This window comes from Trachurus japonicus, chromosome 5 (assembly GCF_045865225.1).
Source record: "Trachurus japonicus isolate A0001 chromosome 5, Traja_1.0".
Classification (NCBI taxonomy): Eukaryota; Metazoa; Chordata; class Actinopteri; order Carangiformes; family Carangidae; genus Trachurus; species Trachurus japonicus.
Window position 1 is genome coordinate 29534444 of NC_140911.1, and position 12627 is coordinate 29547070.

The 12627-nt window shown below is 41.8% G+C and overlaps 1 protein-coding gene across 1 annotated transcript; it reads left to right on the forward strand.

Annotated features, from left to right (window-relative positions):
* LOC146987851 (solute carrier family 2, facilitated glucose transporter member 11-like) lies at positions 1-12365 on the forward strand. The gene is made up of 12 exons (XM_085777260.1): positions 1-162; positions 506-604; positions 1830-1990; positions 3788-3912; positions 4044-4173; positions 4254-4402; positions 4900-5087; positions 5808-5918; positions 6263-6364; positions 9279-9354; positions 9525-9652; positions 11729-12365. The coding sequence occupies exons 1-12, from the start codon at positions 139-141 to the stop codon at positions 11945-11947; spliced, it is 1512 nt and encodes a 503-aa protein (XP_085633386.1). The 5' UTR covers positions 1-138; the 3' UTR covers positions 11948-12365.
* The last annotated feature ends 262 nt before the right edge of the window (positions 12366-12627 follow it).

Below are 12627 nucleotides of genomic sequence, written 5' to 3' on the forward strand. Positions count from 1 at the left end.
GCAGGCGCGTGTTCGAGCCTGTGCTGTGTGTGCTGTGGATCTGGTGGAGGTGGGTTGACCTGTGAGGCTCTCAGCTGTCGGGACTTCATCAAGAAGAGTCACTTTTAACTTCTATTTAACCACCGCGTCCGATTAACAATGTCCCAGTCAGGTGCACAGAAGGTAAAGTGGAGTTTTATACTTTTCACTGGTTTATTGGATACTTTTACACTTTGACTCCCCTGTTGTTTCAGAATCGTGTATATGTCGTTCTTAGAAATTGCTCTGCTATTTGAAGTTATTTTTATTCTAAATGTGATTTAACACAAAAAACTGTTTGTCATAGTGTCACATACTGCAGGTGTAACTGTCTCCTTTGAAACACACAGTAGACATGCAGCAAACTAAGAAACAGACAGGTTCTTTATGATTGTACAAAAGTAAATGAACAAATACTTAATCAGATGCAGTTGTATATAATGTAAATGAAAAGTGCATGTGTATGTGTGTGTGTGTGTATCAACAGGGCAGTCCTCTGGTACTGGTGCTCATGGTTGCATCTGCAGCCATTGGAGGAACTCTGCAGTATGGCTACAACCTGGCCATAATGAATTCTCCCACAGTTGTAGGTGTTTGTCATTTCTAATATATTTGTCAATGTGTGCTTTGTGTTTTTATGAGTGGAAGGGGAGACGTTTATCCACTGTATACACACACACGTGTGACTCTGTATACAGTATAGGGCTGGCAGGTGAAAGTTCAGAGAGCTGAGCAGCCATCAGTGTGGACACACACTTGGCAGGTTATTAGCAGCATGTGGCTAAAGCTAATGCAGTCTAATTCAGCAATCCCCCATGAAACCCTATCTTTATGAAGATTATGGTGCTCAGTGTAATTAATATTGTAAATTGAGAAGTGTTGATTCACCAGAAAGGTCGTTTTGATTGGTGTAGCTCATGAGGCTGCATTATACTGGTAGGTGTCTCTATTATTTTGTCCAATCAATCACAATAGGCCAAATAACAGAGACACTCCCTGCATTGCAAGCTACATCCCAAAAAATGATCATCCAGTTGTATTAGAGCTCATTATTGGTCCAACCAATCAACTGTCAGCTGAGTTCTGAGCGTTGTGGCATATTACGTAATACCAGCGATGCTTCTTCTGCATGTGTGTTCTGTGTTGCTAGTGTGAGCTGGGCAGACCAGCATCAGTATTATTTCATATTTGGGTCACAGTTTTGGCACAAACAAGAATTAGGCTACTTGTGTCAGTGATTAGTCATTCTCACTGTATCCAGTGTGATTTTTGCTGTGGAAATGGATGCTGGATCTTTCCTCAGGGTTTAAACAACAGGAGCATCAGCGATGGCAAAAAAAACAAACACAAACACACACAAAATAAAGATGAAAAAAGAGCACAAACTTCCGCCAGTGATCATTCAGAATAATAAGAAACAGTGCAAATGATTTAGATTCAGAGTCAAGCCTCTCTCGCTTTATAGAATTTCATCAATAAATTAATGAGAGATGATATTTGTCTGCTTTAACTGTTCCTCTGTGTGTGTGTGTGTGTGTGTGTGTGTGTGTGTGTGTGTGTGTGTGTGTGTGTGTGTGTGTGTGTTTATTGAACTCAGTTAGACTTTAATTATTCTGATTAAGATTCACACAACTTTATTCATTTCAGAGGGGCAATTCATTTTCAGTCTACTATAAACATTATGAGCAAAACAAAACAGGACACACTCACAGTCTGCAGCAACGTGCTAGTGGCAACAGATTAACACACTGGAATCCAAACAAGAGCAGCAAACAGCAGGTAATGATAAACTGTCTGGTCCTCTCTCACAGTTCATTCAGACCTTTATCAATGAGACGTTCCTGGATCGTTGGGACATGCAGTTGGAGGATTACCAGGTGACGCTAGTCTGGACAATCATTGTCTCCATCTTCTCATTAGGGGGCTTTGCAGGGGCTCTTATAGCAGGACCTATGACCATACGCTTTGGAAGGTGAGATGCTGCATCACATATATATATATGAATATATACAGTATATGAATGCACAGGTTAGAAAATTGAGATTTTCACGTGTTACAATTGGATATGTTCTGGGACGTTATGTACTTTGTTTTTATACTTCAATGACGTGATGTATATGTTTTGAGATATATGAAGCCAGATAGTGTGACTCTAGCCTGATAAACAAGGACATAATGTAACTGCTGAGTTCTCTTAATCTGTCAGTTAGGTTTGTTGCATTAGATACACGCCTGAACAACAACACACACACATCATGTTGCTTATCACATTCTGAGAACATGCGTGGACAGTGGTTGGCCTGTCCATGTCAAGGGTAACTAGCCAATTATCTGCTATTGCGCGAGATCCAACCTCTGTACGGGGCAGGCCCAGCCCAAGAAGATAAATGTGACCCATTTCCTGAAATCTGGACTCACTCCTGACCGAGATCCTGCGAGAGCTCTGTCACTACGAGTCCAGCGCTGATGTACTTTATCTGTGACCTGAGTAAACGTTACTACTTTTGTACGAAAGACTTCTCTGGTTTGTTCTTGGGCTTCCAATACAAAGAATCGGGACTAACACACGGCAGCATGCAGAGAGGCAATGATCAACTCGTTCATGCGCACATGTATAAATGAATATACAGTAGAGATTGTTCATTTACTGTGTTCTATCACGTGTACATGTGTACAAACCTCTGGTGATTGTGTTTTGGATCAGAAACTGTTCTGGCCTGGCTCCAGCACCACAGCAAAATAAAAGAAGACACACATGGATGTTTGAACAGAAATACGTTTTTTTTAACTAAGATAACAAAAACTTGCAATTTCAGCAAGTATGGCTTATGACTGGAAGTAGCACATGCAAAGACTGGTTTCAAAAGATATACATTTTTTTTTTCTTATTGTCAACAAATCCCATAAAAAGAATTACTGTTTGTTTGTTCACCTCTCAGGACTTTGTGACTTCCTTTACCCTGCCTGTGGTCCACTGGTACCTGTTGAAGATATAAATCTTTAAAGAGATAGTCCAACATTTTGGCAAATTGCCCCATTGCCATAATCCCTATAGTCATAGCAGTAGGTTCGTTACCTTTAATTGTCGGTGCAAGCTATTTTTAGAACGGCGGAGCAGAGCTGTGAGCTGCTCAGAGCTACACTACGGAGGCTCATGGGATTTCTTGGTTTCCCTCATCAAACTCATCAAATACACAATCCAACAACTCCAAAACGCTCTGGTGGACAAGTTGTGACCTGCACATTCACCACGCTATGAGATAATAACGGAACGTTACGAGACAGAGTTGTTTTAGAGGCAAATGCAGAGACTGCTTGCCGAAAAACCCCTGACGCATCAGCGGGTTTGCATGATTTTACCTCGAAAACAACTTTGTCTCGTAACATATCGCTTTATGTTTTCTAAAAAAAATGGAAAATGTGATTGTATGCCAACTTCAATAGGAATAACATACAATTGTTGGGACTATTTTCAGTGGTGGAATAATATTAAGTTATTGCTGTAGTTTATACCAGCAGGACCCATCAATACCAATCACATTCAGTCTTAGATGCTGTGCAACAATGAAGCACATTGATGTGAGTTATACAGATTAGACCTGTTGGATCTACTCGTCACTGGTTTTGGGTTTATATTTATCATTTTCCCACATGGCTTTACTGCAACATGGCCAGACATGAGTTAACAGACTCTGTGTTTATTTACACTTAATTGATCTCTAAAAGTTATTAACAATTTATCAATAATGTTCTATTTCCCATTCAATAGGAAGAAATGTCTGCTGCTGAACAACATTTTCCTCATGAGCGGTGCACTCCTGGCTCTGGCCAGCAGAGCTGCCATGTCCTTTGAGATGATCATTATCTCACGGGTCCTGGTGGGAATCAACGCTGGTATGTTTGTTATGGCAGTAGATTGACTTTATATGTTTGCCTTCTGACACTTTCCTAATCAGACTCTAATTGAATCATATATCCATCCTGCATTCAAGAAAATGTAAAGCCACTCACTGTTTGTCTTGCAGGAATCAGCATGAACGTGCAACCCATGTACTTTGGAGAAAGTGCACCACAGCACTTACGGGGGGCGATCTCGTTGTCGTCTGCGGTTTTTACAGCGTTCGGTGTGGTGTTGGGTCAGGTAGTTGGACTCAGGTATGACTTCAGAATTTGTGCGGTTGATTTCAAAGCTAGAGTTACAGACTCCACTAACGCTTTGGTTTATTTGTGTACAGAGAGATCCTGGGCAGTGAACCGTGCTGGCAGTACCTCCTTGCCAGTAATGCCATCCCAGGCCTCATTCAGCTGCTGACCCTGCCGTGGTTCCCAGAGAGCCCCAGATACCTGCTCATCGACAGGGGGGACAAAGAGGCCTGTATTAATGGTGGGTACTGTACCGTGACAGTCAACCAATACTTTTTTTTTTTTTTTACATATACTGTATATTTTCTAGTTACCTTTTTACTGCTCTACAACTCACAGGGAAATAATTTCCTTTTTTATCTTTCTTCCACCACCATCAACCAAGCACGGTCGTGCTTTAAACCTCATAGAATGTGCAAATATGCTTATCAGTGTGAATGGTGAAAGCACATTTTTCTGCTATTGGGTATATGTATATTCTAAGTGGTTGGTATTGTAGTATTTGCTATTATTCTATTTTATTTTATTTATTTATTTTGGATTTTAATCTACCTCTATTATCTAACTCTCATGCATACGGTGTTTCATGTTTACATTTTTCCATTGGGAGTTTGTATGCAGCCAAAGAATTTCCCTCTGGGGATCAATAAATATTATTCAATACAATAATATTACAATAATATTCAGATTCTGATATAAGAGACTCTCTCAGGTTGTGTGTTTTTTGTCCCTGCTCAGCCCTGAGACGTCTCCGTGGCTGTGAGGTCCAGAGCAGCGAGCTGGATGAGATCCTGCAGGAACAGGCTGAAATCAAAGGAATGAGGCCCAGCCGGCCCTGGGAGCTGTTCAGCGACCGCTCCGTCCGCTGGCAGCTCATCTCCGTCATGGTCATCAGCAGCGCCATGCAGCTCTGCGGCAACGACTCGGTAAGAGGAACTGACAACACAGTAAATGTCATCGGAGCGCACCGTACACAGAACACAGTGTGTGTGTGTGTGTGTGTGTGTGTGTGTGTGTGTGTGTGTGTGTGTGTGTGTGTGTGTGTGTGTGTGTGTCCAAAAGGTGCAGCGGGGTCTCTCTATAGAAAATCGTCTTATGTAACCCAAGAGGACCAGTGTTGATGATACCGAGCCACAGTAACAGTATCAGATGTTTCCCTGGACACGGTTTCCTCCGGCAACGTCCAACAGTTGATTAGAAATTTGAGATGATCCATCAGCGGCTTGCGTCATGTCTGGATTTCTTTACGTTCCTGCAGGTCATATTAATAATGCATACTGTTGATGGAGCATCATGCCTCACTGTAATACACAGTGAATGATGTGTACAGATGATTTTATGTGCAGTATGAACTACAGTACATGGCTAAAGCGCTTTGTCATTTTCCTTTCACATTTTTTTACCCTGTATAAATATTCATCACACATCTAGACTGGTTTTCAGAGCTTTGTGTAGAGCGCTGACCGAATAACAGCGTGTTTCAAGGCTTTTACTGTAACCACATGCCTGACAGGTTTAGAAAGGTTGTTGGGTATTAACACAATTACTCTATGTACAAAATGCTTAATCAGCTTAGCAACAGTAGAAACACCGGTAACGTTGCTCTGCAGGACTCTCACGTCTCTTTATGATCTTCTCTCTTCCAGATTTACTTCTACGCATCGTACGTGTTTAAAGAGGCCGGAATAGCTGATGAGAAAATCCAGTATATCACCATTGGCACCGGGACATGTGAATTCATAGCCTGTATAATGTGTGTAAGTATCTGCCAGAGGAACACATGTTATGTAAGCGGCTGGAGGCGACGGGAGGCCGGTGGTTGCATTCCTCTGAAAGATTCAGAACTGACTAACGGTGTAGTTTCTGTGCTGGACGCAGCGCTGTGTGCTGTGTTAACGCTTTGTCCCTGTAGAGCACTGAAACATGATGTGGTATCACTTCACACTGCGAAGTTTCCAAGAAACGAGATGAGAAGTTCAATGTGGCTGTTAAACGGTGGAAACTAACAATGAGCTCTCTGATGCCTCTGTGTGTGTTCTATTATCGCTCAGCATGAAGAGCAGAAACACAGTCTGATGTAAATATTTGAATGTTTTTTCAGAACCTGCTGATCGAGCGCAAAGGTCGGAGGTTCATGCTGATGGGAGGGTTCATCCTCATGACCGTCTGGGCTGTTGTCTTCACGATCGCTCTGTCGTTTGAGGTATTAAACCACTTGAATGTATCAGGATCAGCACTCACAGGCTTGGACACAGAATGCAGAGACAGCGGGGTTCAGGCAAAAGCGTAGTCTGTATAGGCAAGGCCATTTTATTAGTATAGCCTGTTTTTTACAAACAGTTTGTCTCTAAGGGCGTTACATGGCATCATAACAACATCCTCTTCAGTTCTATTGAACACAAAGCAAGCAGTAAATCAGGCTGAAGTACAAAATCACAAGGCAGGCTCGGAGGTCAATCAACAAACGAACTGGTCAGACACTCATTGAGAAGTACTTAAAGGGATAGTTCACCTAAAATTCAAATTTCACTCATTATCTACTCACCCTCATGTCGACTAAAGCCAGGAACACACCGCCACGGCGCTTCCCGACGCGTCCCGACGCCGACGGCTTTGGCCGACGAGTCTGTCGCCTCTCGTCGGGAGAAAGGAAAAAGTGAAACACACTGCCCCGACTGCCGACCAGAGCGACTGAGTGGCGAGGACTCCCCATAGAAATACAGACCCATACAGACCAGAGGCAGCTCTGCTCACTGTTCATTCAAACAAACTAATGCCACTGCCACAGTTAATTTCATCAATGAGACAACATTAATCTCCCCAAAACAATTTAACCAGCCACGTTTTAACAGCGCTAAAGCCAAAATTAAAACAGTTTTTAGCAGCTTACTGCTTACTGCTTGGTTGCCGCGAATTGGCGATAGCCGATGCTAATTTCTGTTAGCCCGTCTATGGTGTTTTACATTACACGTTAGCATTAAGCTAGCGGGCTTTATATGCTTAGTTGTGAGCTGTGTGTGTTTTGAACGTTGTTTCAAACTATGTGGGTTTTATTGAACATCTTTGATGTTTAAATATATATATATTGCCGCTTAATATATTGCTTTACTCCTCTTTTTATTTTGTATACCATTTTTACTGTAGGACAGGCTAGGACACCGTTTGTTTACTGTGGTCACTTCCGTCCCTCCCACACACCGCGCTGATTCGCTTAGGGCACCGCCAATCAGAATCGCCATAGCTAGCACACAGCCAATCAGAGTACCCGACGAGTCTACTCTCCCGACGGCCGACGAGTCCCGACTGAGCATGTTCAATCGGCCCCGACGAGATCCGACAAGACCCGACGCTCCCCGACGGAGAGGAACACACCAAACAGACGAGCTCCCGACGCCGTCCGACGAGGCCAGACGCCCGACGGTCGGCTCGGTGTGTCCCTGGCTTAAGGGCTGGGAGAATTTTCAGAGTCCTCCGTGCCTTCTCGGAGTTATGGGGGACTCCGCGCAGCAGTATTTGTCCATATAATGGTTGCGAATGGTGCTCACTTTTCTTCGTTCCAAAAAGACACACCAAAAAACATCCAAATACCTCCATACTGCTCGTCTGTAATGTCCCTCTTGTATTGAAGCCCCGACATGAGAAATTGTTCCGAAAAAAAAGTAAATAAGTCTATGTTTTAAGCTTGTTTGTAGCGGAAGCTCCCAGTGTCTCAGTTCACTGCTCTTCCTGTGTCGGTGCAAATCTCACATGATTTGCACTGACCGGCGGAACAATTTCTCATGTCGGGGCTTCAATACCAGAGGGACATTACAGACGAGCAGTATGGAGGTATTTGGATGTTTTTTGGTGTGTCTTTTTGGACGAAGAAAAGTGAGCACCATTCACAACCATTATATGGACAAATACTGCTGTGCGGACCCCCCCGTAACTCAGAGAAGGCACGGAGGACTCTGAAAATTCTCCCAGCCCTTAGTCGACATGAGGGTGAGTAGATAATGAGTGAAATTTGAATTTTGGGTGAACTATCCCTTTATGGAAAAATGCTGGAACACATACATAGGGACGACAAGACGATCTGGCACAGAAGGGAAGGGCAACATAGCTAATACACACACACACACACACACACACAAGGGAGAAGGAGACACAGGTGAAACACATTAGGCTGGGGAACACAATCACACAGGTGGGGAACTTGACAGGATGACACCTGACTTTCCAAACAGACACTTCATAATAATAACAATAATAATAATAATAACTTTATTTATTAAGTTTTAGTAAGTATACAAAGTGCTTGACAAAAGCAACATATAAAGTCACATACAAATGTCACAAGCCATAGGCGATGGACGGCCCAAGCATTACAGCAACACAGGCAATACAAGACCCCAATAACAGATGGAGTGAAAATTAAAATGTAGGATGCAGTTAATTAGATAAAATAAATAAAAGAGGGGGTATACATGATAAAATGAGATACAATGAGAAAAGATGGGGTAAAAGAAAGAAGAAAAACTAAGTAAAAAAACTGTGAGATAAAATGGGGAACTACTGTAAACCAACTAAGGGAGTAAAGATACATTAAGACTGATAGGAAACAAAAGGAAACAATAAGAGGGTGATTAAAAAAAAAGAGGATCACAATAAAAGCAAGTCTGTAAAAGTGGGTTTTGGGAAGTAATTTAAAAGGTGTCACTCAGTCGCACAGCTTATCTCCTCAGGTCGTCCCAAAGCTGGGGGGCTCTGATGGAAAAGGCTCAGCCACCTTTAGATTTGAGCCTTGACTTTTGGAACAACCAATAGAACCCCTCTAGTCCCTGGCCATTTTGACCAAATTGAGAATTACACTACAAGAACTCATACTCTAAAATAAGGGAAAGTCAGAAACTCTAGAAACAAGTTTTCTCACCATTTCATTCATGTGCGTCACATCCAATAACATGATGTGGAAGGTCAGTCAGTCCGTCCACTAGGAGGCATCCTGAGTCAACACTCAGACGTCACTTGATGTTTGAGATGTGTGAGAACAGGGCTGATATAATATCGGTTTATTCTGTGTGTGTGTGAGTTGTTCACTGTGGATACTTATGTTTTCCCTCCCCACGTACAAACAGCACTATATATCCTGGATGCCGTACCTGAGCATGGCCTGCATCTTCACCTACATCCTCAGCTTCGGCATGGGGCCAGGTCAGTGTCGCTGTTATCCCAGTTTCCATTCTTCACATAGTCTCATAAACATGTTCATCACTGTTTCTCTGTCTAATAGTTTATGTACTGTCATGTATTTACTGTGTGATTGTGATTTCATCCTTTCTTTTTGAAGTAACGTTGATACTTGTGTTGTGTGTCTGTGTCAGCTGGAGTGACCGGTGTTCTGCCCACTGAGCTCTTCAACCAGACGGCTCGGCCTGCAGCCTACATGATCGCCGGCTCCATGATGTGGCTCAACCTCTTCATCATCGGAATGATCTTCCCATTTCTGGTGGTCAGTCTCCCACACACCACCTATCAACATTCATTCATCCACCTGCTAACATTTACCAACAAACATGCTAATAATAACCAAAATATCATATACTTTGTTCCAAAAGTTTACACTCAACCTGGAACAAACTGAATATATACTTGGTATATAAATAGAACAAACCTCCACATTGTGCAAGTTGTATGATAGATACACTGAAGGCAAATTTGGAGCGTTAGCAACCAAACACAGAAATGAAGAATAATCTTCTCACAGCGTGGCTGCTGCTGGGTCGGTGACAAATAAGGGTTGGCAAGATGAGCAATTCAGAAATATCTTGTTAACATGTACATTTTGTATTCATGCTGTTTTTATGCAATTCAAAATGACATATGAACGTTTTCTAACAGAAGTTAGACTGAATGCCCCTAAAAATGTCAAATGGTGTAACCACAAAAGAATGATACATATTAAATATTTGATCAACCTACACTGGATTATACATTCCTCTGAAAAAATTAAATTGAAATAGATCTGTTTTGCTGTATTTCTATATATTTGAATGTATTTTGTCAACACTGGGCAGGACATATCCTATAAACACAATTTTCTTCTAAATAATGTGACAAATTATGTCAAATTTGTCAAGAAACATTTTGTTTGCATTGCAAAAGTGAATGACATTTATTCCACACTTGAGTCCAGATTATTCTGAAAAAATACCATTTTCACCACTTGACACTGGGTTGCATCGTGTCATTGACCCTTCTACAACCCACATCCACAATCTGACAAATCAGAATATGACATAAAACAACACAGAACACACCGGCCAGTTTTATAAGTCCTGTGTGGGACAGATGACGTAACATAACATAACATAATGTTTGTTAATGTTGTCTTCTATTGTATGTGGTGGGTCATGGGTGTATTGCTTCTATTTTATTTGAGTGTTGCTATATTGTTCATGTCACACAGATATATTATACTTACGAGTTTTAAACTTTATTGCCATTTGTGTATGTTTTGGGTCATGTGACCAGAAGGTAGCCTATATGAACACACCCAGCAATGCCAGAGGCGAACCTGACGACGCTATAAGCGAAATGCGTTGCATAGAGCATAGAGTTTATCAGTGTGCGGTGGTCGTTCTTCTCAATCTATAACATTATGTTTTTTCTGTTTTTATTGCACTGCTGTGAGTTGAAATTATCAAAAGCAATATCGTAGTATATTACGACACAGATTACAAAACCAGATTTAATTCGACACACCCCCACACAGTGTGACAGTAGACATACAAAACAGTCTGAAGGACTTCCTGTTTAAATCATAATGATTTACTGGGACCAGGGGTGAGGAAGCGCACAGTAACATGTAATAGAAGAATATTCAATTCAGTGAAAAATGCCATTACAAAAATGCTTAAAATATATTAGTGCATTTAATAAAGTTTTGTGATTTTTGTAAAATAATATCCAGCTTTATTCCTCACCTGGCTTAGACATGGTTTTCAGTCCAAAACACAGAAGCAGCAAGAACAAAAATCAAGACAGATGTGACATTCACAAAACAAAAGAGACCGGCGTGCTCGACTCTCAGTCTGAAAATACACCGGGTACAGACCCAGAAATCACAAAATGGAAAAGCACTCACACACTCAGCACTCAGCACTCACAAATCACTATTTCAGCTCTTGGCTTTCTTCAGCGTTAATGAGCAAAGTTGGTGTAACCCATATAGAAACGTTTCTATATCTATGGTCTAACCCACATAGCGGTCCTGCTAGGTGACTTTAGAATGCTAGGGTTGTCATGGTGACAATAGAGTAGACCAACGTTTCCTGGACCTAACAGCTGGTGTGTCTCTGATATTACGTCTTGACTTAGCTATAACGCTACAACAGTTTGGACTGGTGTGGATAAACTGACAGGCAGCTAAATGCAACATTAAATACTTTGAAATGAGCCTCAACCGGAGGAAAGGATCAGGTTTGTCTGGATTAGGGGTTAGGGGAGATAGGGTCATCTGATGTTGTTGATTTTGTTGTAATTTTATCAGCCATGATTTCAGCTGTCCTCTGCCTCTCCCTTACAGAGCGAGCTGAGTGAATACTGCTTCGTGCCTTTCGGAGCCGTCTGCCTGTTGTCTGCGCTCTACGTGGGACTGTTCCTGCCAGAGACCAAAGGCAAATCTCTGTCAGTCATCACAAGTGAATTCCACAAACTCAACTACAAAGGCCAAGACAAGCAGTGTCTGCCACACACTCAGGCCCAGTACCAGCTGGGTGAAGTGTGTCACTCCACGGCCTTGTAGACGTTTTCTCCTGAAACACACGCTCACGTACGTCTCACTTTGACCTGACCTGCTTGAACCGGTCACGTGCAGTCTGACAGTAATGGGGGAATGTTCGCGTTTATATTAGATCTACTACTATAACTCCTTTATCTGGAGTGTGTTTTCTATTGTCATTTAAAGGAATTGCCTTCACATGTAAACATGTTTTATGCTAATGTGTCACTGATTAATATGAAACAGGGGCTAATAAAAACCTGCAGCGTATTCAGCCAACAGAAATCAGATTAAAGTGAAAAATAAGCAGGTGGTCGACAGGGACACTTGCTCCTGCCATTTCTGAAAAGGCCTCTGAAAACACATCAGGCACTTATTTATACAGTTGTTTTTAAATACATGTAGAATAAATGTCAGCTCAGTAAATAAACAGTGATTTTTTTTTGTCAGATGTTTTAAATTTTTTCTTGTTTAAAAGAATATTTCAACATTTCTGCAAATTTTCCTATTGCCATAAATCCCTATAGTCTTAACAGTAGGTTCATCTTTAATTGTCGGTACAAGTTGTTTTTAGATTGGCAGGGCAGAGACGCAAGCTTTTGAAGTCACTCTGCCGAGCAGCCTGGAATGTAGTTCCGGCTACGCATTTGCCTCGAAAACAACTCTGTCTCGTAACGTTCCATTAGTACTGAGGAAAAGGCGAA

What these genes read in the sequence shown, in the direction of transcription:
- LOC146987851 (XM_085777260.1), top strand. Translation starts at nt 139, where the DNA reads ATGTCCCAGTCAGGTGCACAGAAG. An exon ending in CAGCTTCGGCATGGGGCCAG is followed by an intron (nt 9,355 to 9,524) that starts GTCAGTGTCGCT and finishes TGTCTGTGTCAG; the next exon opens with CTGGAGTGACCGGTGTTCTG. An exon ending in TGATCTTCCCATTTCTGGTG is followed by an intron (nt 9,653 to 11,728) that starts GTCAGTCTCCCA and finishes TCTCCCTTACAG; the next exon opens with AGCGAGCTGAGTGAATACTG.